At 36.1% G+C, this 24,971-nt stretch overlaps 2 protein-coding genes and 1 long non-coding RNA gene across 4 annotated transcripts in view; 2 read left to right on the top strand and 1 right to left on the bottom strand.

Annotated features, from left to right (window-relative positions):
- The first annotated feature begins 556 nt into the window (after window positions 1–556).
- On the top strand, window positions 557–1,039 carry LOC120010490. The gene has a single exon (XM_038861282.1). It carries the CDS (start codon window positions 557–559, stop codon window positions 1,037–1,039), a length of 483 nt encoding a protein of 160 aa, XP_038717210.1.
- A 1,086-nt stretch (window positions 1,040–2,125) lies between these two features.
- Window positions 2,126–2,651, top strand: LOC120010339. Its single transcript, XR_005470865.1, has 2 exons — window positions 2,126–2,322; window positions 2,424–2,651. It is a non-coding gene; the product is annotated as an uncharacterized LOC120010339 (long non-coding RNA).
- An 8,234-nt stretch (window positions 2,652–10,885) lies between these two features.
- Window positions 10,886–24,971, bottom strand: part of LOC120010877 (calcium-transporting ATPase 3, endoplasmic reticulum-type) — a 33,546-nt gene continuing 19,460 nt past the window's right edge. The window contains exons 21-35 of one of the 2 annotated variants that reach the window (XR_005470942.1): window positions 23,440–23,538; window positions 23,197–23,342; window positions 23,020–23,077; window positions 20,174–20,266; window positions 18,368–18,418; window positions 17,066–17,197; window positions 16,859–16,960; window positions 16,421–16,475; window positions 14,531–14,616; window positions 13,439–13,587; window positions 12,742–12,847; window positions 12,602–12,655; window positions 11,809–11,857; window positions 11,248–11,371; window positions 10,886–11,128 (exon numbers count right to left, since the gene is read on the bottom strand). Coding sequence is in view for 1 of the 2 variants with exons in the window: in XM_038861782.1 (XP_038717710.1) it covers window positions 11,304–11,371; window positions 11,809–11,857; window positions 12,602–12,655; window positions 12,742–12,847; window positions 13,439–13,587; window positions 14,531–14,616; window positions 16,421–16,475; window positions 16,859–16,960; window positions 17,066–17,197; window positions 18,368–18,418; window positions 20,174–20,266; window positions 23,020–23,077; window positions 23,197–23,342; window positions 23,440–23,538 (1,248 nt within the window). In the remaining variant the exon portion in view is untranslated. Of the gene's footprint in view, window positions 11,372–11,808; window positions 11,858–12,601; window positions 12,656–12,741; window positions 12,848–13,438; window positions 13,588–14,530; window positions 14,617–16,420; window positions 16,476–16,858; window positions 16,961–17,065; window positions 17,198–18,367; window positions 18,419–20,173; window positions 20,267–23,019; window positions 23,078–23,196; window positions 23,343–23,439; window positions 23,539–24,971 lie in introns of both variants that reach the window. The other variant, XM_038861782.1, reaches the window with a different exon arrangement.

The following is a 24,971-nucleotide window of genomic DNA, read 5'->3' as shown; positions in this document are numbered from 1 at the left end:
GTAACACAATGCGAATTTAGTGTTTAATGAATTAAGAAAATAAAAAAGGGGTAATTAAAAAGGAAGAAAAAGAGTAACGTACGTGTTATGATAATAGAGGATATACACAATATGAGTCAGCAAGAGTTGCCTAGTCAAAGGTATAAATCTAATCTAACCTTCCCAATATGGCATACATACTTTTCCTTGAACATTAATAACTTACAGATACAACGTTAACTCTGACCAGACCCTCCGACTCTTTCCAATCAAGTGTGGCGTGCTAATGGAAAATATTGGAAAGTCCACACGCCCACCACTTCACTTCATATATACATATTTTATATCCACAAATTTTTATATATAAAAATATGTGGATATAAAATATGTATATATGAAGTGAAGTGGTGGGCGTGTGGACTTTCCAATATTTTTCATTAACATGCGACACCTGGTTGGAAAGAGTCGGATATATATATATATATATATATATATATATATATATATATATATTGCTTCGTCTTAAAAATCTCCAAACTGAATATAGCTATTCTTCTATTGATTGCAGAACATGAACATGAGGAGTAATAATAGCAAACAGAACAACAACAAGAAAAAGAAGAAGAAGTTGATAAGGTTCATTACATACCCAATTAGGGTTTTGGGGAAAGCAAAGGCTTTTTACGTTCGAAGCATGTTGGATTATGCGAATTCTAATGTTGGTTATGGTGGTGGCATGGGGGTGCCGGGGGGAAGCGTCGTTTCATTGCCTAAGAGCTTCAGTGTCAACTCGTCGAGGTCTGAAGAGAGCGAGATGGATTACGCAGAGCTTGTTAGAGCTGCCTCCTTGAAGAAGAGTAGTCTTTCTGGTCGTGAATTGATTGAGATGGAATCGAGGAGCAGGAGGAGTAGTAATGGATTGATGAGGAAGAGTTGCAGTGTTGCTATGGGAAGGATTGATGAGGATGGGCCTTCTGATTTTGGAGGTGGTGTTGGTGATAATTTGTTGTACCCAAGAAGCAGAAGCTATGCTGCGGCAAAGAGAAATCTTGTGTTCTAAACTCCCTTTTTCTTTTTTTTCCTTTCTTTTTGTAATTGAAGATGTGGAATCTAATTCAGGATGTGCAGAGTGAAATGAACTTGATTAATTAATGTTGCTTTAATTTTGTTACTAATTGGTCTCTTTTTTGCTTTTTTCTTTTAACATTTACACTATATTCATTGGGGTAATTATTGGTATAATCCGCTCATAAAAAGATATTTTCGTAAGAAAGTCCAATCCAAATAACTTGTAAGATGTTATTCGTTTTGGTTCTCAAGAGCTGCACAATTTTGTCTTTAAAACGGCCTTCTACAATTGAGAAGTGTTACAATTGAGAAGTGTTGTGCAGGAGCAGGAAATGCAAATTGCTTGATAATAAATAAAAGTCAATAGTTGTTTCGCAAAGAGACAAATAAGGCTAGGCAGCATTCTTTGAACCCAGTGCAAGTTTCGATTTACAAATTAATCATGTAGGTAAAATATGTTATAGTCTAAATTTAGTGCACGTACGGAGATGAATGGATGTGAATCCAAAAATATTGAATAGTCGGACTCGGAACAAATGCATGTCAACAATTTATGCATAACAAATTTTGTTCCGTACGAATTTTGGAGCATACATATTACGCCATAGTAATTACTTCCTCAATAAATGTATATAAGTGTTCATGAAAGACGTTAATTACAGATGAGTGGATCTAGTAACCGAGAATTATATCATACAAATTTGTCATTAATTTGATAATTAAAAACGACAATATACAAGATGTTAATATATATTAACGTTCATATGGTACCCCTTTACAGGTTGGGCTGGGGTTTCCATCCCACGATGCCCGACCAGTTAAGCGGGCCTGAGGAGGGCCGGGCTGGCCCGCTTGACAGACTGGCAACCACTTGTTTTTTTTTTAAAAATGCCCCCTTATAGCTATATAACGACAAGTTTTGGGAGCAATTTTGTAAATTCATCTAAATAAATTTTTAATAATATTAAAATACCGTTAATAACAGCTATAAACGGCTAGTTTATAAGGACATATTGGTCCACATGAAATTTATAAATAATACACTCAATTATACTATTTTTTTACCACAAACTCTGTATTCTATGATATCTCTAATTTCTCTCCATTATTTCAATATTTCTTAAATTCTCTAACACCCATCATCATTATGCCATCAAAAACATCGACCCGTTCTGGTGTCCAAGTCGAGCCAAGAGCAGCACGAGGTTCTCAACTGGGTTGGGTTTCTTGAAACTTCAGACTCCTGACGTTTTGCTTGTGGATTTGGAGGATATGGTTAGTAATGAACAAAGCTCTCCGTGATGAGACTAGATTGTACTTGAAGAGTTTATCCGTCTTGACATGATATTAATACTCTTTATCAATTGATTTCCCAGATCGAGTCATTCACGGAGGAGGTAAAGGAAAAAGTCAGAATGATGATTATGCTAATCGAGAGGACTAAAATCGAGATTGTGGTTGCTAATGATTTTGATTGGGAGCCTGAGTTAGATTAGTATTTATAATTTTTTTTAATGTATTAGTTAATATTTTTAATTAATATGTTTATGTAATTGTCATAAACTTAAATGTTTAATTGATGTTTTTCAGTTACATTTACTTAATTAGTATTGTTATATAAAAAAAAATTAATAACACAAATTTTATTATAAAATAATACTATTAAGAACGTACAAAAATGTTAAAAAAATAATATTTTTTCTTTCCTGTTACCCTAGGTTTTTTGATACATTGTCTCGTAGCATAAAATTAATTGATCTTTTTAGGAACAGAGCAAACAATCATGTCCTTTATAGTAGAAAGTTTTTTGATACTTTTGGGAAGAGAGCAATTAACTGGATCAATCAATTATGTTTTGTGCAACATCTTAATTTTTTCATAATTTCTGATCAATTTTCTCTTCGTAGGCTCCAATCTTGCTTCATAAGAACTTTCACTATCAGCTATGCCATGAAACCCTAAACTTTTGTTTGTTCATAACTTCAAGAACCCTGAACTCTTTACCTTTGTCGTAAGATGGTTGTTTCCACAAGATGATTTCAAATGTTTGAGAGTTAAAAATAAATGAGAATAATAAGAGTAAAAGAGAATATGAAAAAAAAAATGGAGTAGAAACTCCTATTTATAGAGAAAATAAGAGTAATAATGTATGGATGGAATTGTTCCAAAAAACTCATCGTTTATAGTTGTTTTTTTTTTAAGAAAGGCCAGGAAGACCTCATTGTATTAATGAAAACCAATACAATACCACCCATAGTGGTCACTTTCTCTACCCACTGTATAGACGAAAAGAAGAACTAAACAAAGAACAACAACCAAAGCAAACATCAAAAACCAAGACAAGAGTCTAGCCGAAAAAAAAGATAAAACAACACCAAAACAGCAACTACAGAGAAGCAGTGGCCGAAAGTCACCAAAGAGCAAGCATAATAGGGAAACACTCAAGTCAGACCCCAATCTTTTGCCATAATAACTTACTTAGCCAGAACATGAGCTGCTTCATTAGAATCTCTCCGTACATGAGTCACTTTCCTCCTCGAGAAGCTTCTTAAAACTATAGAAATATCATGGATTATGAACCCCCAATCTGATAAATTTTCCTGTGGGACTTGCATTGAAATTGCATTGATAACATTCAAACTATCCCCCTCCAAATGGACATCATGATACCCCATATCTTTTGCCACATGAAGAGCAAACAGAGCCATTGAAGCTTCGGCCATGAGGGGATTAAAAGGCAAGGTTTCAAGTCCGCTCCAGCTATCAACGGGAAGCCAACCTTGTCCCGCAAGATACAACCCAGCCTAGTAGCATTTTGGTTAATGCTCATAGCCGCATCAAAATTAACCTTTACAAAACCCACATGCGGAGGACTCCAAATAGATCTCGGGGGAGAAACAGAAGGATCAATGATAGAACTCTCTCCGAGGCTATCTTGATTAAGGATTCTATAAGATTCAGAAGCCAAGATCTTACCTCCAGGAGTAAGAGTATTCTGACGATGCCAAATCGATCTAAGCATCACAGCTAAAATAGCCAGACTTGAGGAGTTGAGCCTTATAGAGAAAAGACTCCAGACCTCTTTAAATGAAGAAGCCAACATAGAAAGCTTTTAGAACTGGTTCTCACTAGAGCAAATAACCTTAAAAGCCGGGTGGCAAGAGAAAAGAGCATGCAACACTGAGTCAGGACCCTCGTAAATCGAACAAGAGTCACTCAACGCATCTTCCTGGCATACAGATTAGATGCTGTGGAGAGAATATTATGGATGGCCCTCCAAATAAAAACCTTTAGGGCTCTAACTTCCGTAATCCTATGGTACCCACTTCGTACTGCGTACAAACTGATTGTCGTTCCTTTCCAAAACAACTTATCCTCCCCCAAATAAGGACTCATCGGAAGTTTTAAAATTTCATTAGCTTTCTCGGGGGGAAACACCTCCCTAATGAGCTGGAGATAAGATCAATTAGTATATTCACCATAGAATTCTTTGCAAAACCCCAAGCAACAACAACATCGGGTAAAAGGAGAGGCTTAAAGGACATCCATGGAATACCTTTCCCTTCCCAGCTCCTCACCACCAAAATTATCTAATGATTCCATTCAACTATTTGCATAAACCCCTCGAGAAACGAAAGACCTACATACTATACGTGGGGTATTGCTTGGAGCACCAACTTTATCAAAACTTCCCGCCCTACAAAGGAAAGAAATCGATTCTTAGCTCTCACCTTATCAACCACAAATTGCAAAGAGTTGGACTGCTTCTTCCAGTCCTCCATCTCCTGGGAATTATTAGCTACCTTCATCTTCGGCTCTTTTGTTACTCCAAGTAAACTTTAGGCTAGAATGCCCCAAACACATAAACCCACATCATGGATGGCTTGATTAAACAACTGCATTTTATTTCCCACCCAGGAACTGCCCCCAACATTTTCACGAAGATTTGATATGGTGTTAAAATCCCCTACACAGAGCCGAGCTTGATTATTAGGACAAATCTTCTGGAGAAACTGCCACGATTGGGCATGCAAAGAAGCAACTGGATAGCCATAGAACCCCAAAAACACCCAAGAAATGTCAGACCTTGTCTTTGAGATGGCCACACTAATATGATGTTGAGAATAGCTAATAAGGGAGGCGGAGACTTCTTCCTTCCACAACAATAACAGACCCCCTTTAAAATCAATGGGATCCACAGAAAACACATTTTGAAATCCCAAACTAAAGCGAAGTCTATGAGCACGAGGAGAATAAATATTTGTTTCACTCAGAAAACAAAAACTATGCAACTTTTCTCTCACCAGTTGGTGAAGTTCGCGAATTGTAGGTCGATTCCGAAGCCCCCTACAATTCCAAATCAATGCTTTCATAATGCTGGGCGAGGTAGGCCACCAGTCTTCGCCTCACCCTGGGGGTTATTTAGATCACCAGATTAAACCAATATTCCATTCTTTGTAACCACACCAAATTCCTCAGAGTTTATAGACTCATTTACATCCACTCGTCTTTTAGCCAAGACACCAGTTGACCCTGCAAACCCTTTACTTTTGGCCAAACCAGCCTTTGGACCTGGGGTTCTTTACTTCTAGCTCTACGTTTCCATTTATTTAGACCCGTCAAATAGTCCATAGAGTCCTCAATGGGCAGGTCTCGGTTTGCAGACTCTCCCTCTATATTGGACTCCTCATGGAATTGTATCACTTGCTTGCCCTTATTCAGAACCTCTAAAAGTCCATGACTAACACCATCTTCAATAACTAAAGCTTGCTTAGCCAACTGTCCACCCCCAATACTTTCCCCTGCCTCTTCACCATCCCCAAACACATCATGATCCCCAACAGTATCTGCAGCATGATCTTTTTAATCAGAGCGAGAAGACTTAAACCTTTCAGATTGATCAAACTTTAAGGTAGGCAAAGTAGCCCTCAACCACGACCCATATTCATCCTCAGATTTATCCCTTTGAAGACTGTAATACCCCATCCTAATGAAAAGGAAAGAAAAATATAGAATAATAAAAAAATAAATAAAATCAATTAATGGGACTTAGTTATGAAAAGAATAAAAGGTGTAGGATGAAATTGGAATGTCATAATAGCTTAAAAAGGAAACTTGAAATAATTTTAGGGTCAAAGTAGAAAAAGAAAAAAAAAAGTTAAAGATTAAAAAAAGGGGATTTAGTTAAAAAAAAACAAACAAAATGGGTGAAGGCGCAAATGCCACACACAGCATGTTCATTTAAAAAGAAAAAAAAAATTGGTTTTCCTTTATCCTCAAACCACATACACGACAACCATTATTCCGGCAAGTTTCCAGCGAACATCTGGCCGGCAAGGGTTCTTCTTAAGGAGTCTACACACTTTAATTTCCTACAAGAAAAGAGAAGTATTAAGGTAAATTTTTGAACCTAGGGTTTGTGGGTTAAATGGGTTATGTGGATTTTGCTTCAATGAGAGTTTTCTTTGTTCAATAACTCAAAATTAGGTTCTAATCTTCTTATATTACTAGGTTCAAGTGTGGTTCTTGGACCAATTCAAGAGGAGACTTTGTTTTCTTGTTTTTGTGAAACTAACAAGTTTCAAGGTAAGGTTTCTTGACTCAAATTGTTCTATTAAGGTTGGGTTGGGATGAAAATAATATTGTGACAGAATTTTAATTGTTTAACCTTGAAAAACTAAGGTAGAATGTGAATATCTAGGAAATGGGTTAGATTGTGGAGTATGGAATGTGGGTCTTAAATAGGTTGGTGAATATGGAAACTTAATGGAGTTTATTTCATTGAGTAGGTTAGTGAATTGGCGTGGAGTGTACGTTGTTTTCTTGGTGATACTTGTGAGTTCACTTTGAGGTAGAGATTTCTTACCATTTTTATTTCGAAACACTTTCAAGCCACCGAATTACTAGAATGGTAAACTTTGATTTCCGTCTTGATTTATTCCGAGGGGAAACAAGCCTTGATAGTTTACCATTATTTCGTCTACTATTATTGTTCATGTTGTGATTCTATTGTACAAATGAATGATCCTTGGAAAGCTTGGTAAAAAACTGAGCTTTGTATGACTCTTTACACATCTTGATGAGTGTGTCTATATATATATATATATATTTATTGCACTTATGGCATGTTTTTTTTTAGAGATTGCATAATAGATGCATGGTAGGTTCCAAGTTTGGACTTGGGATTTATGTTAGGTGTTGGATGTTATTTGAGCACGTGCGTGGATGATGGATAGGAGCCTTGTGATGGTCCTAGTCCATAGGATTCTCGTAGCGGTATTTATTACTACGCGTTGGCTAGTTATCCGACGCTAGGTCAGGCGTGGCAGACTGAGATATCACTGTGAGGCTAGCAGTGAGTGGTTGTGACCACATACGTGCCAACCTTCTCTCTAGCGGTTTAAGATTGATGTTGATGGATGACCAGTGTTCGTTTCTTGGTATTAGTTGGATGCTAGAGAGAGAGGTTACGCGGTTGGATTCTCGTCGGCTTATCATCATACGACGAGAATATGATCCTCCGACTTGGGTGTCATTGGAGGCGGATATGGAGGTTCGGTTGGGTTGATCAGGTGCATTTGTTATATTGCATTGCATTTTGTTGCTTCGATTACACGTTGTTTCTCCTTTAGCCTTATTATTCTTTACTTATGCTATTCTATTTTGTCCCCACTGAACATTTTGCTCACCCTATCTATTTTTCCTCCTCACAGGTGAGACAGGATCTAGTGCATAGGCTGCGGATCAGCAATAGGGTGCGTGACGGTGGCGGCCTGGACTTTTGTTTATTCTTTTGTGTTTATTTTACACATGTGTGTGGTTATATATGTATGGCATGATGGTTGCATGTTTTAGTTGTTTGAGTACATTAATGTACTAGGGTTATGACTATGATTGATGTATGGTTTTGTTTGGTTGCCTGGTAGTGGTGTCCTGTGACTATTGTGTATTTGGTGATGGTGATGAGATTTATGCTTGACTGTGGACCCTGAGGGTCGATTGACTTTTTATGGTGTTATATGTTGTTTTCTTTGTTGTGTGATCTGTTTTCAGGTTGGGTTCTCCAATTTATGGAGAAATGCTACCAAAATTTTTAGTGAAATCATAACGGTTTATGATATAGCACGTGAGGTGCTCGTTTGTCCTTATCCTTTTCTTCACGCTCCGTGGGTCGGGGCGTGACAAAGACAACCATCATATCCAATAGGGCAACCACCTGCAGATGGCGGATGCACCCACATTTGAAACAAAATCAGGCCAAAATTTTGAATTGTATTCCCAGCATAAAATCCTTATGTGGTAGTTTCAGGATTTTTCCCCTAATCGGCAGGCTCGTTAGTTGGATATGAACCCAGACTCAAAGATAAGGACCTCAACCAAACCCTTGTATGTTCACGTCAACCTCTAGTAGTTCTCCCAGAGATGAGCCTATCTGATTTCCAATAGATTTAGTCATCGCCATTTGAGGAAGGTTATGGATCTGAATCCAAAAGACTTCCGAATCAAACCTCGTCTTCCCCATGGATATAGAAGCATCAATCTCCTTAAGCACAAAAAGATGATGGTCAAAGGACCATGAAAGTAATAATGAAAGTAATTTTGACCTAACTCCATAAAAGAAAGGGAGCCTAAAATTTTCCAGATATTTCCCATTGTTTTTGCCACAATAGCTTTGGTACTCCAATCCATGATAATCTTACCCACGATGCTACAATCTAATACAAATTTATTAACATTCGCATCCAGATCTGGGATGCAGATGGCTTCTTCCTCCTCCATTGTTAATGATATTTTACTCCATTTTGTTGTAAGATCCTTCCATTTCTACCAAGCGAACCACTCCTGGGAGAACGCAACCGAAAAGCCCTTTAAGATCAGAAGAATTGAAACTCTCATAGAAAGAGACTCATCTTTTCTCTTGTGAAACGGTCGGGAGCGTCTCGTAGAAAAAAAGACTATCGTTTATAGTCGTCATTATGGGTATTTTGGTCTTTTTTCAATTAATATTTTCATGTTCTAAAAAATTGCATAAATATCCCAAAAATTAGGCGTTTATTATTACTATTATTAGGGCTGTTATTGGTACGGTTACCGTTACCAAACACGGAATACCGTTACCATACCAATTCTTTCGGTAACTCAAAAAATGTTACCGTTACCGTTACCGGAAAAGTCGGTATACCGATGGTCGGTATACCGATCTATCGGTAATGGTAAGTCGGTAATTGGTAAATTTACCAATTCTTAAACTTATTTAAAAAAGAGAAAGAAAAAAAATGCATCAAGTAGCATTGTGCATAATAGTCATTATATGAAACTACAACACTTTCATCTTGCCTACAATACCAATAATAAAAATGATAGATTAATGAGAAGGATCATTGTGCTACATGTGAATAAGAGAAAATACCTATCAATCGGAGAAAACAAGAAAGGAGAATTCACATAACATTATTCCAACAATCTATAACGGAAAATCTTTCATTTCATTAATTTCTAATATTTTTAGTATCCGAAGTGTTTTAAACTCCATAGCATGAAAGCTCGAAGAAACAAGATAAATAAAGATAAAAGACCATAATGAAAATGGAGAATAAAAGCATGTAATCAATACCAACAAAGCATTTTGTTATGTAGCAAATGCTGCTTTAAAGTTAATGAAATTGCTACGAGTGATATATAAATGATAACCCTAAAAATAATCAATGGTCTAGATTAAATTAGATCAATCTAATGGTCATAATTAAATAAAACTAAAACTAAAAATAATATTAATATATATTTAATATATATGTCGGTAATCGGGAAATTTACCGGTTTTGAACTTTGCTTACCGTTACCGTTACCGAAATCATCAGTAAATTTACCGTACCGAACAATTGGTAACGGTATACCAATCTTCTGCTATTTTCGGTAACCAATTGATCGGTAATGGTATACCAATGGATAATTTACCATACCAGTAACAGCCCTAACTATTATGGGTATTTTAGAATTTTCCAAATTTTTTTTTTCAAAATTCTAACTTTGCGGACAGAGCCTTGTAATTGTAACTTTGCTGGCCAGCCCAACCCACAAATTTATATGTATGGGCCGGCCCACAATACACCTCTACATAATTATAGTACCACAATTGGCTGTTGGGACTTGGGAGGACATGTGCACTGCGCAGGTGGGCTACACACGGCTCCTGAACACAAGCCTCCAGTGTTTAGCCATGTTTAAAAGGTGGGTTCGTGACATGTGATGCAGAGGACCATCGATGACTCCACCAGTAAATCCATTTCTATACGATGTGGGCACATCATAATCAGTTTGGAGTCATCCCTGCATTCGTCATTGGAGGGGCATACTATCTGCTCTATCATCTGTATTTCTTCGCAAGTATTCGCCAATATATTAGGAGAATATATCTGCAGCCACTTCATTGGGCATTTTAATGCAAAATCAAGATGTTTTCAATCTGACCAGTAATAACGTGAATTCTTCAGAAAACAGAAGATACAAGTAACATTCTTCTAATAATTCCTCTTTCATCAGAATCGGTACACTGAAAAGAAAGCTAAATAAATTGTTTATCAAAGTTATTTAGTCGGAAATAACAAGAGAATTTCCAGCGTTCAGCTATAATTTGTTCCTTTTTGACAATAAATCAACTTGAAATTACAAAAAACATTTGCTTTGCGTCTTCTTGTCTTCTTAATTTTACTGTCACCTGTAATCTGAGCAAGGATGGACAAGTTCCTTTGTCCTCCCCAGCGTTATTAATTTTTTATGAAATCCAACTATTCATATCAACAAAAAAAAAAAGTTCAAGCAAATCAACAGGAATAAATTCAGGGGAAAGAAGTACGATGAGCTTTTCAGACTAGCAAAATATGCAATGATACAAATTAGAGCACATATAATTTACAGGAAGAGTACGAAACAATTTTGGGAGAACTAATTTTGAATGAAAGTTAGTATTAAAAAAAGGCACAAAAAAGAGTCATTATTTCCCAGCCAGCTCGACGAAATCCACAGCCTTCTGGTACAACGTGAAATGGATGGCACCTTTCAGAATAATGAGAGCCCTGAATACCTAGAAATTGTACAGTGCATCACCTTTCATAACTTTATCTTTCACATCCCATCAGCACCAAACTACAGTGAAAGATGCATATCCTTTCACTTCCCATAAACAATAGTGCAAAGATCTACCTTGATTTGATCTCACTCTTGTGTGCAAAATTTAGATCATATAAAGGCTCCTCTTGTTACTTGTCGTGCAATTCCCTTTTCGGAAGCAAATCAGGTCGTCTGAATCTGAAACTGAACCTTGTGCCTGCAACTCGAAGATTGAGGAACATACATGGATTTAGTCAAAAATTAGTTTATCAATATGGAACTGTTGTCATTCTTTCTGTATCTATTCCATACAGAGAAATCATGCAAGTTCATAGCGCATGATGATAAGCATAGAGCATGCCACAGAGACCAGATGCTTTGCAAATAACAATCTTTGATCAAAGCTCACATTATTAGACAAATCACATTCTCTTCATGTACATGAAATCTACTTATTTCAGGAACTAACCCATTGATGCATCATAGTTCAAGATGTCTTTAAAAGATACATTAGGGGATATAGAAGAATGTAAGTAAACAAACAATTCATTTCACAACCAGCCCTTTTTAACTTTAAATATATCGAAGAGGGAAAATGATGTATCAGCATCAGATTGAGAAGAAAATAAGGTCCTATGAGTAAAAATGATTTACCGATAGAATTTCTCGAAAAGAACTTCAGCACTTCATCGATGATTATTACCTACAGCAGAAGAAAGTATTATTGTATTCATAGATAGAAACACAACCAAGAATTTAGGCAGGGAAAATGTAAGCAACGATTACCAATCATGTCCCCATCAATCTCAAAAGGACAAGGAAAATATCCTTTACATATAAAAGCATCAGAAATAATACAATTAGACAGCAAAAATAATGCCTACAAGATCTTCATTTTTGATTATCACAAGATGAAAGCAACATGTGTTAAATGAAAAAAAAATTTCGAACATAACAGTCCAACAGACAGCAAAAGTCAATTTGGAATCCTGACCATGTCAAGGCAAGAAAATTATTTTCTTTCTTGCTTAATCTAACTCACATCAATTCAAGAAAGACCATAACAACACTTGCAAATAAATATACCTTTTCAGAAGATACAAAACATTTAAAAAAAATCCCATTTCCTATCCCAACTGAAATCCATCACGAAAAGCCATGGGCTACATAAGCCCAAAGCCCAGAAATTGGGGAAGGCCAAGGATCAAAAAATGCCTACCTAATATGTGCTATAAAGGATAACCAGTCTTTTTTCCCTTCGAGAATGAAAAGGCACCCTAGTATTCCAACATTTTCTCAGATTACTATCACAATTATGAATTGGCATCCTTTAGATATATGTTACAAAGACAAATAATGGCATGGAAATGTTTGCTAACAAGTTAATCAGCCAGAAATCCAGAGTGCCGGTTGAATTTAAAATTGAGGAATTAAATACACCACGTACAGGAAATGAAAGATACAAGACGGTAGTCCACTCGGCCCAAGATAAAGGAGTCACCTGCAAATGGGCATCACCATACTGATTAATGGAGGAGAAGTTAACAAGAAATTCGTCATGTATCAGATGTGGGATCAGGGACTTACAGAGAAAAGAACAGATAGTGGATGCACATATAGTATGAGTATGTGAAACAGCATTGTCAGGATGATCGAAGCAACAAGCCATAAATTACTCCAAGGAGGGATGCTCCTGTAAATAAAATAACCATGGATCAATCAATTAGTAGTAATTGCAGCTCTTTTTTCGTTGGAAAAAACAGCAATAACAGACAGAAAACCTATTGGTGCAATGCAGAGACATTAAATCTTTCTCTTAATTTAAGACCGTTATAATGTTGGATTAATCACCAAGTATACACCTCCTAAGGCAATCAGTAAAATATAATCTGGCAAGTTTTTGACATCACATTGAAAATGACTGGTGGAAGTGATGCAACAATCATTTAATTTATTAGTTTTTTTTTATAAGCAGCAGCATATTATAACCAGAAAAAACAATAATACAAAAGGGCATCTGAGATCCTGGTTGCAGACAAGTGATGCTACAATAATACCTCAAGGTAAAGCCCATGAAGATAATAATTATGATTTCAAATCAACAGAGAAAAATCTAAAAGTTGGAATGCTCAATGCAGACAATTTTTTCAGATGCTCTGACAAATACAATATAGTGCTGAACACAAAAAAAAAAATCCTCTGTAAATAGCTTTAAGTAACATTTTTCCAAATTCGGAGAAGCAGACATGGACAGAAACAATTGGAATGAAGAGTAAACACTTACAGTAGAGATCGATTTTCACTGAGGTTATTAAGAGCATTAAACATCTCAACAACAACAAGCACCGTCATGGACACTGTTGACGGATGCCGATCATCAAATACACTGCAAGGGTAAGTTGTCTCCCTTGTTGAACAGGTGTCAAAACTCATCTGAAATTAACCAATAAAAGTTCTGAAGTGGATTTTTTGGAATATGCAAGTTGAGACTATTAACACGAGCAAAATTTGTCATTCGTTACCAAATAAAAAGTTAAATTTCTATTTTGAATAATTCATACTTATGTTAATCAAATGCAGATCATATATAAAGTTATAAACCAATCTTCAATTTTCTACTAGCCTCCATCAGAAAAAATTATCAAGACATCACTCAACAAAACTATTCAAATTCTAGTCAGAAACCAGTATAAATTAGAACTACACCAGTAAGGTTATGCCTAAAAACATTTTAATTTTACATGCTCCCAATTCATGCAGAACAACTAACCAGATAGCAACTCAAAAGAAGCAGCAAATTTAACCAAGCTATCAATGTGAAATATTAATGTCATCATCTAACAAGAAATTGCCTTAACTAGTATACCCATGCCTTCTACATTATATCTCATGTCACATGTGCTAGCAACATTTTGCAAAAGTCCCTAAAAGGTTAAATATTTTTTATTTTTTTTTTTGAATAGAAAAAATTTATTCAAGCACCAAATGCAGATCATATATAAACCAATCTTCAATTTTCTACTAACCTCCATCAGAATAAATTATCAAGACATCACTCAACAAAACTATTCAAATTCTATTCGGAAACCAGTATAAATTAGAACTACACCAGTAAGGTTCCCCTAGGCCTTGTGTGGAGACCAGCAACAAATCTCACCTTCACCCTCTAAATCTAATCAGGGGTTATGTGGTAGAGCCAGCCCATGAACCAAGAAGCAATCATCCATATGCACTTCTATGCATTTAGATATCTAAAATGTGTGTGTAGTAAACGCCTCATAATATAATCATACCAATTCACTGCATGGTGGTTTTGGATATGCATTTAGATATCTAAAACGATTATGTATGAAACGCTTCACAAATATAATCATACCAATTCGCTGTATGGTAGTTTTGGACCGCTCTCAGAGTAAACAAACCACCAAATAAAGCCCGCAACAGTGGCAAGGCCAACATAGGCTGCATCGACAAGATCAAGAGTTACTTCCCTACAACATAATCATTTTAGAAGATGTACAAATAGATCAAATATCTTTCTTTCTTAATATCTTGTTTCTTTTTCATTCTTTTGTGAGTGGGTGTGAAGTGACAAGTTGTCAACTACCCTAAACTCTCACACTGTACATCCGTATGAATGGCAAAAGTTATAACCCTGAAAAACAGCACCCATGATAGTGTTATATTTTATCAAATTGCCAACATTACAACACAACTTTACAGAGAATGGAAGTATAAACCACTTACACATGCATTTACAGTTGTTTAAAAATAAAATCCAACATGGCAGAATTGAAAGGGGAACCAGGGGCGAACCTATCTTATGCTCACTGGGGTCAGCTGGCACTCAGAAAGAAAAAAGTTCTTATCAGTATAGAGGGACGTTCCCATTGATGTTTAAACTCATGTAGATGACCCAAAACTTTTGGGATAAAGACTTTGATGATCATGATGATGATGACCAGTATAGAGGGATGTACACATCTGCCCCCATTTGCAAGTTCCCTATCTTCCACCGTTGAGTTATAGAAGTAGCAACCTAACCTAACCAATAACCCTCAAATATTTCCTCAAATATTTGAGAGTTTATATTAGTTCTGCCAAATTGAAATTGGCTGTACTACTAGCGAAACTGCAGTCAATACCCCTCTCCCTCGGTCTCTACATTGTTCGTTTATCCTCTTTGACTTCAAACCAACCCTCTATCTACTCAGTCAGGAAGCAACTAAGTCACACATCCTAATAACCAAATGGAGACCGCGACTTAAACTCCTCACCCTCGGTCTTTCTCAATATAAGGATAATCGATATTCTTTACTCCATCCAAAAGCACACATTTGTGCTCATGAATACCAGTCACTCTTGTTGCTTGTAATTTATAATCACCACAAATTCCTATTGCTTCTGAATATTTGAGCTGCTAACAAGAACGGCTTATAATACTTTGAAGTATGTCTCACTTTTTAAGCTAATTAAGGAGTGTTATGGTTCATTTTTCAAAAGGGGGCCAGTTCCCTAGTTGTACCATTCCATTAAACATCGATTGTTGGTATTACTAGAATATGAAAAGTTGGTGGAACTGTGAAATAAATTGTAGTTACTGTTTAGTTTATTGTTGGCATAAATCAATATCAATATTTTCTATATATTTATTTTTTATTAATTATTTATTGCTTTTATAACAAGTGAACATGTGACCCAGTGGTAAGAGTTGTAGAGATGCAACCTAGAGGTCATATGTTCAATTCCTAAAAACCACCTCTCCATACATTATGTGGGGGTAAGGTTTGCTTACATCTTGTCTACCCCCGACCCCGCCCATGCACGGGTGTTGTTTACCTACTTATTTCTTTTATAAGTTTCCCCCCGACACTTACGACTTTGGGTCCACCCCTAGGGCAGCAACGTGTTTAAGAAATGAAGCTGATCTGCAGGTCAAACCAACTATAGCTATTTAACTCAACCATTAATTGAAATGAGACAGAAATTCGGGACAATAAACATAATCCACTTGATTAGCAGGGAACAAGAAGTGGTTTGTCAGAAGAGACGACTCCAACATTTGAAGCAACAAGGTATTTCCATTTGTAATGCAATTTAGAAACATACATTGAGTTCAAATATCTATAAATGATGTGAAATGTCCCAACCCAACAAGTTAACTTATTGGATTGAACGGCAAAGTAACTAATCTTAATATATTGAATACGAAAAGCAGTTAATTGAATAGATGCATTTGCAATCACATAGTGGCATTGATAGTTACCTCCAATTACCAAATAACGAAAGAACAACCACCCAGTGACAACCGCTTCACTTGCCTATACAATGAAATACAACATGAGATAAAAGTCCTTTATACACTGTAAAGAAAAAGTAAGAAACAAGAAACAAAAGTAGAATTGCAAACATGAATAAATTCCAAGAGGACTGAAACATTAGGGATATGCAAATAAAAACTAGGATTTTTTTTTGAATGGAAAGAAATTTTATTAAGCACCAAGAAGGTGCAAGAAAAAACACTACAACAGGCTAAACAAAAATATGTAAAAATAAATTCATATTTATTCCATCCATATCCTTGACATAATTATATACATGTTTGCAGTCAAGCTCCGCCAATGTAACATCTGCTTAAGTCCATTTATCGAGCTACTACTCAGAGAGCGAGCTCATTTCAATCATTATAGATTTATAGTAGTACCTTACGAGGTTTGGTCCTCATCACATCAGAGTCTTGCTTATTAAAGCCAATAGCAGTAGCAGGCAAACCATCTGTAACCAAATTGACCCAGAGTAGCTGGACCTGTAAGCCATGAAGTACACATCACATGCGTTGGAAATAGTAACCCCCAACCAAAAAAACACAAGGATTTCATGGTGTAAGATTCCAAATGATAAATGAACTCACAGGAGCAAGGGTATCAGGGATTCCAAGTACAACAGCCACAAAGATGCAAACAACTTCACCAATATTTGAAGATATCATGTATCTTATGAACTGCTTGGTGTTATTGTAAATTGCCCTCCCCTCTGCGACAGCCTGTAAAAATTTAAATTCTTTTAGAAGTTTCTTAATGGCATAGAAAAGAAGGTACTGCAATTTAAATGGAGTTAAATCCATATTATAAGTTCATACTCATGACATGTATGGCTGCACGAGATGGATTGATAGCGAAACAGAAGAAAACATATACACACTCTCTAGGGAAGTTAGCATTGTCCCTTACCCCAGATTCTACTGACAAAAGAACACCTTCAATCAATTCTCCTCTCATAAATATTGATAAATAATAAATCAGTTATAAAACCAGCATCTCTTACTGGACCCAGTGACTTTAAAACTCTACAATTCATACAGCCGCTTGCACTAACTTTCAATGACCATACTAAAAAGAAAGTTAGACCCATCCTCACAACTGTCTACAAGTAATCAACTCCGTTGACTTGTTAAAGCCAGTAGAGATATCATTACATTCATCCATCCAACAACACTTCAAATTTATGTTCCCACCAATATATATTCCATCCCCAACTAAACAAAACCAGTCTTGTATGAGAAGAAAAATAATGTCTGTATATATTAATCTTTTGCTCTTCCTTCAGTCTATTTCCCTCCAAAATCAAAAGATATGATATTGTTAGTGTGTGGGTTGTCGGGCTTGGGCCCATGTTAGCTTATTATGTTGTGTTCAGATGACCTAGAGTAAAAAAGCTATAAATAAGATGGTTTTCTCCTCTCAAAACTCTCTTCTTTCCTCTCAACTCTTGCTTCTTCTCAAACAACAGATACCACAGAATCAATAAAAGACAATTTTTTAATTTTTACTGGTGAGGGAAAACTATTTGATTTTCCTAACTGAATTGAGTACTTGGTTTGATCTCGGTCGAAGCAGGGAATGGGTAGCGAAACAATTGAGGGATAAATGAAGGGGTTCCTTTGTCTTTTGTAAGGAGATCACTTGAAAACTACCACTTTTCATGTAAAAGCCTAAAAGGAGGAAAGGAGGGAAGCATTTGCTCAACTGGGAGTAACGATAAATAAGGGATGACAATAACCTCCAACCACATGAAAAGTGCATGCAAACATCATATAAATGTGAATGTGGCATATAAATGCATTATTAACTAAAGAACCATACAGAAATGCGAAAAAATAAGTCAAGAGGCAATAGAAACTGCTGCTGATAAAGATTGAGAAATATTAATATACCGCAACGATTGAAGCAAAGTTATCATCAGCCAAAACCATATCTGAAGCACTCTGGTATTTCAAGAGAAAAAAATAGTTAGAAAAGTGAACTTTCATTATCTAATCCAAGAGATACAATCATATTAGAAAATGTTAGAACCTGGGCGATTATAATGAGTTTTTGCATATACTTTTTTGTTGGTAAGTTAGTTTTTGCATATACATTAATTAGCATAACACATGAAAAAAAACAAAAAGATGGACAGATTTAGAACAGATAAATCATAATCAGACGTTTAATTGTGTGCATTATGATCCTGTAGTCTTCTGCATGACCATAAGATGTGCAAGAAGAATATAGAAATCATGACAAGTTATCTGTTAACAATAAGTACACAATGTATTGCAAGATTTAACTTCTTATTCATGATAAGATCTCCAAAGAATACGAAGAATCAGCACTTTAGGATCATCAGAAGCTATTACACATAAGAAAAAATCAAAATAGAAAATGAAGACCATTATGGTAAATGAGTGGCAGGGACTTCGAATAGCATTACAAGTTTGCTAGAGTTGAGTAAAATATAGAACTACTATAAAAAAATGTTGTTTGATGATATATATTTAAATAAATTAATTTTCCATGACAACACAAGTCTCCAAACAATCAAAGAAGTACATTTTTCTGGTATATAAAAAAATATATATCAGAGGGAGACAGAGAAAGAGGAAACGGCATAAGCACAAGCATATATATGATAATGCTACTTATTCCTTAACAACTAAACTAGAAAGCATGGATACGGCTGTGAGGTCGCAGTATATGTATCCGATACTTATCGGATACGGATACGTCAAAATACGTTTAACATACGTCTGCAAGACGTATTTTTTATTCACAATTTTTTTTTTTTATATATTGTGCCATCGACTTCTTGCTGCGACATCGACATCGGCTTCCTCTGGTAAGGCCTCGATTTGAGTCTCTTGCTTCGTTCGACTTCGATTTGACCTCGATTTGCCCCTTCTATCGTTTTGAAACTCTCTTCGACATCGACATTAAGCAAAACCAAAGACGACGATCACAGAGATCGTCGACCATAGAGATCAACAACCACAGAGATCGACAATCACAAAGACGACCAAGGATTGTTGTTCTACAGAGATCGACGACCACAGAACAAGGATGATTTGATATACAAAGATTGATCAACCCATTAAAGGTAAGCTTTTGCCTATTTTCGAAAAAAAAGGGAAGAACTTTTAGTAGAGATCAGAAATAGAGTGAGAAAAGAAGAAGCTGGAGGTAGAAGAACAAGTGAAGGGAGAAGAACTTTGATTCTATTTACTTGATCAGAACATACCGTTTTGATAGAAGGAGGAGAATGTAGTATCTTCGGTCTGGAGATCTACGCTCTAGAGCATTGTCTCTCTTTTCACTCATTGTTTTTTATTTTTTTTCACAGTGTGGGGCTGGGCCTTTCTTGGAAGGGTTGAACAGGTCTGACTTGGGCTGAACGCCTGAACCTAATTATGTTTAACAGTATTGTTATATATATACACACACACATATATATATATATTTATTTATTTATTCAACGTGTCCCTAACGTATCCGTATCCTACTTTTTTGAAAAATCACGTATCCGCGTATCCGTATCGTGTCGTATCCGTGTCCCGTGTCCGTATCCGTGCTACATAGCAACTAAATATGATATAGTTGATGCCAGTTGTATCAAAAACCTGCTAATTCTACAAGGCAATCAAAACATGCACAAGAAAACTAAAGACATCATGCTCTATGAGAAGGGAGCTATCTGACAACACCTTTGCAACTGCTGTTCCAGATCCCATGGCAATTCCTATATCTGCTTTTTTTAAGGCAGGTGCATCATTGACACCATCACCAGTCATTGCAACCTGACAGATTGTTGTCACAAAAACGCGATGCCATGAGAAAGCGAGAGCAAGGATACAAAGACAAATATAAGTAAAGGTAAACAACAGCTGTGCACAAGACAAGGTTCCAACAATGGACGGGGATGGGGATAGGCAAGATGTACATAACATGTGGAAAGGCTGTTTCCAGAAATTGAACCTAGGACCTCTAGGTTGGACCCTGCAATTTTATCACTAGGTCACATGTATTAAGCAAAATATAAGATGTTATAAAATATGTGAAAACAGATGCATATGCACATTTGCAAATAGAAACAAAGAAATACAACTGAAAGACATCTTGACCTTGCCCATACTTTCTTAATCAGCAACAGACATCTTGTTTAAATGAGCCAGTATTCATATTCTTGCCTGATTGAGTAGATGCATAAGGTAAGTGAGAACCGCCTTTGCGTACTTATTCACGAAAAAGGTGGAGAAAACGTGTTGAAAATGGAGATCAGTTTTTAAATGACCAAGTCCCTCCATAATCATCCCACGATGACAGCAGTTCCACTCAAGCCATTTCATTAACTGCAGCAGTTCCACTTCCACTTTCATCAACTGTTTCCTGCTTTCTAGGAGTTTGTTTCTGTCTATTTAGTATAAATAACTATAGGCTTTGTTTAGGAGATTATCACATCATTGTTAATATTATCTATTGGAGCTTTGTCCTCTCCTAACGGACTGGTTATTGGTTGTGATTGTGTTTAAGATTCTTGCACAATTTGCTGCCAATATTTATCTCTTCTTTCATATTTGGTTCCTTTTCCATCTCATATTACAAGCCCCTATCAGTAAGTTATACCACGATGTTAAATCGTATGCAGCAAACTAAATCAAATCTGAAGCTTTTTGGAAGCTCCACTAGAAAGCTAGTACTCTAATCTAAAATGATGGAAAAGTGAGGAGAGATTTAGAACCACAAAGGCAGTAAAAGCTAACAAAGGAAATTGATACTTTCTTGCCTCTTCAGTAATGATCTCTATCTAGGGTCAAAAGTATTTCTTTTTAGAATCCAGAAAATGAAAAGAGGACTGGCGGGAGTTTTCAAATGTTTTGGTAAGTTGTAAGCAACCATTGACCTTTTCATAACTTATGGACCACATGTCTCCTTCAATGTGATGCCTTAAATTAAATTAAAACACTCCTCACGTCTAGTTTGGAGCATAAAGTGCAAACACAAATAAACTTTCATGACATCCTCCGGTTCACCAGATCCATCACGATATTCTTTATTCTAGATAAACACGTGGTTAAAATTTTATATGCAAGATGTGTTCATTAAAAGCACCAAAACTGTTTGCATTTCCTATCCACTTTATGATGATTTTTATTTCAGAACTACATTTCTGCATTGTTATATTTAAAACTAGTGAAGTATGAGTGGGGATCAGCCCACCTTATTTTGGACATATAAAGGTTTGTTGTGGCTATGCCAATATCACCTAGGTAACAGGGCAAGGTGATTTTCATAGCAAATTGGGACAGAATGGAATCAAATGATTATGATACGTTCTTGATATGTAATGTAATGAACAAAATTGAAATAAGAAAATCAGGAAACTAGAAACACTAGTCACATAACAGCCATGAAATTTTCATTCGATAGATAATGAAAGATAATAGACACCCCTTACAGAGTCGATCTATCCTTCTTGTTTTATGAGCATACTCCTGTTTCTAATTCCGTGGGGAAGGCTAAAGCAGGGCCGCATTTGTAAGGATTTATAGCTTAATTGAGTGGGAAAGGATAGCAGTGTTTTAATGTGTGATACAGGACTAAACTGATTAAAATCTTTTGGCAGTAAGACAGCTGGAATTCAGCGGTTTAGTTGCAGAACAGCATTTGAAATCGGGGCTCCAAGTTCTCAATAATTTGATGGATTGCGGTGGTTTGAATTATTAAGGATTATGTGAACTAATAGAGTAATGGATATTATATTTGCATTTGAACATTAAGTGTTGGAAATTAGAATAAGAAGAAAGAACAAAGATGAAAACATACGACAAAAAACCTGTGCTTCTCGGCAGCAATCTGCAAGAGGACAAGCCGTCAACCTCATGGGAATACAAATTCTTTACTATTATCTTCCTCTATTTCATAGTTGATAAGATCCGTATCCATATACCGAGTTCTGGTTCTCTAGATCTTAGTCGAATTAACTATTCAAGATTCTCAGAAAGGTAACCATAATGATAATACTTTGTAAAAGAAAAGGTTATGAATCATAATTCAATCTACTAAACCAACTAAAGCAAAAGAAAGGACTCGTGGACTACAATAATTGGTTCAAGAAATCTGAAAATTCCAAATTTCTACTGGACACTGAAATTAAATTAAAAGAAAAAGAAATCAATCAACTGCAAGACATCCCAGCTTATATCCTAAACTTCTGTAAATTAAAAATTTATTAACAAACATTCTCTTTTAGATTCCACCTAACCATTTCATATTGGTGAACATGGATGCTGCTAGATATTACCTTGACGCAACCTTTTTGTGGTGTAGTTTCTACAACATATTTACATATCAGACCATTGGACCTCTTCCTACATGTTACAATAGTGTTATCCAACAGGCTTGTCCACTCAGATAAACCAACATACGAATCAAAGAACTCAGGAAAGGACAACAGGTAGAAAATCCACTGAAAGACAAAGTATATGCAGACATATAATAATTCAAAAAAATTAAGGTAAGCATTCATGATATAAAAACGTAAGAGAATTACCACTTCATTCTGGTGCTGTAAGGCATCAACCAGCATCCTCTTATGAGCTGGTTCAACCCTACCAAAATAGAGAAACTATGTATATCAAGCAATACCACTAATTTCTTGACGAGAGAAGATTATATTCTAAATCTCCTCAGGAAAATTGATAAAGCACCACAATGACAACAAACATACCGGGCAAAGAGAACCATTCGTTGCAATGCTAGTGTTTTCTGCAAGGCAGGAAGCTCCTCAAACTCGGAGGCAGTGTAGGAACGCCCAGAAAAATCTTCTATGTAATCAAAAGCACCTATCTTCCGAAAAAGTGACTCAGCTGTGGACTGAAATTGGATATACGATTAGAAAAACAATTGCAGAAATGATGGATACCCAAAAGAAACAACCAATCATACAAATCAGCATACTATGACAAATCACCTTGTTATCGCCAGTGACAATTATAACACGAATACCAGCAGTCATGCATGAAAGCATTGCATTTCTCACTTCCTCTCTCGGCGGATCAAGCATTCCAACCTTTTTTTTTCATAAAAAAGAAAAAAAAAATGATACATCAAAAGGAAAGTTATGTAGGAAAGAAGATAAAAAATAATAGACTCAACTCTTGCAGGAAGTGTATTATAAAATTGATTTTCCTTCATCCAGAGAACAATACAAAGAAGACTGTCATGAAGAAAAAATAGAAAAAAAAAAAAAGAAGACAGCTATTTCTTTGTTCAAAAGAGCTCTAGTTATAAGAGGAATCAGATTAAGCAGCCTTTTCTTTGCAACGATTTTGCTTCCATTAAATTTTTCCGTATCATGAAAAAAAAGAAAAAGAATGAACTTGAAAAGTCCACCATCGGCAGTTAGTCAAGTCCACCATCGGCAGTTAGTGAGCATAAGAAAATAGACAACTGAAGTTCAAGATCACAAGTTCATCCCAGGGTACATTCAGGCTAGATCAAAAAATAAAACCCCAATCACAAAGAAGTTAATCACTATCACCAATATCAGTGGTTACGCTAATTGCTAACTATAGTTCAGTATTCTCCGTATCTAAGAAGCACAGACACGGACACAGGACACTACATGGACACTCCGGCACGGCAATTTTAAAATTTTCACGACACGGACACGGCAAGGACAAGCATACATAAATATACATAAAATATATATTTAATATACATAGTTCATATATAAGAAATTAATATATACATATCCTGATGCTGATACATATTTGGAGACTGATTTGGTTATGTAAGGCAATGGGTTGGGCTTGATTTAGGTAGAATGGGAGCCCACCATTAATACAAATCCTGAAAACCAACATTTAGTACGTGAGGATACACAGCTAGGAGAGAGATTGCAATACTAATGTGATGTGATATAGAAAGCTAGGGGAGAGATATTTTAATGTGACAAGTCTAGCTCATAGGTTAACTGGAAGTCTAGAAGTTACAGACTATTATTAAATAGCAGTAGTTTCTTTTTAGCTTTTACAGTATTTGTCAGAGCTCTCAAGTCAACCTTTGCAAAACCAACGTCTAACTCGTGTCCCCGAAAGTGTCCAACCCGTGTCCTCCTATTAAAAAATAAAGAAAAATAAGACATGGCTTGGACACGTGTCGGAGGCGTGTCCGAGCAGTGTCGGTGTCTGTGACGGACACGTCGCCGTTTTAGAAGTGTCCGTGCTTCCTAGCTCCGTATTTTCATTTTCACTTAAGCACAACTCTTAAACAAAAACCCCAACCTAGAGAGTCCAAAGAGAGAAAATCCATAAACAACATCCAATTACAGATGTGAACAAGTCAAGTTCATTTCACTCTATTCAAGCTTGTTCATCAAGCATAACTCAATCTCCACTGGAACTCAAGCTCGAATTGAGCTTTCAACATAATGTCCAAGCTCAATTCCTTTTTTTTTATATGACTGAGATTCATGAGTTTGTTAGGAGTTCAATGAAGTCT

Source organism: Tripterygium wilfordii, chromosome 12 (genome assembly GCF_013401445.1).
Source record: "Tripterygium wilfordii isolate XIE 37 chromosome 12, ASM1340144v1, whole genome shotgun sequence".
Taxonomy (NCBI): Eukaryota; Viridiplantae; Streptophyta; class Magnoliopsida; order Celastrales; family Celastraceae; genus Tripterygium; species Tripterygium wilfordii.
This window is presented reverse-complemented; position numbering and strand designations above follow the sequence as displayed.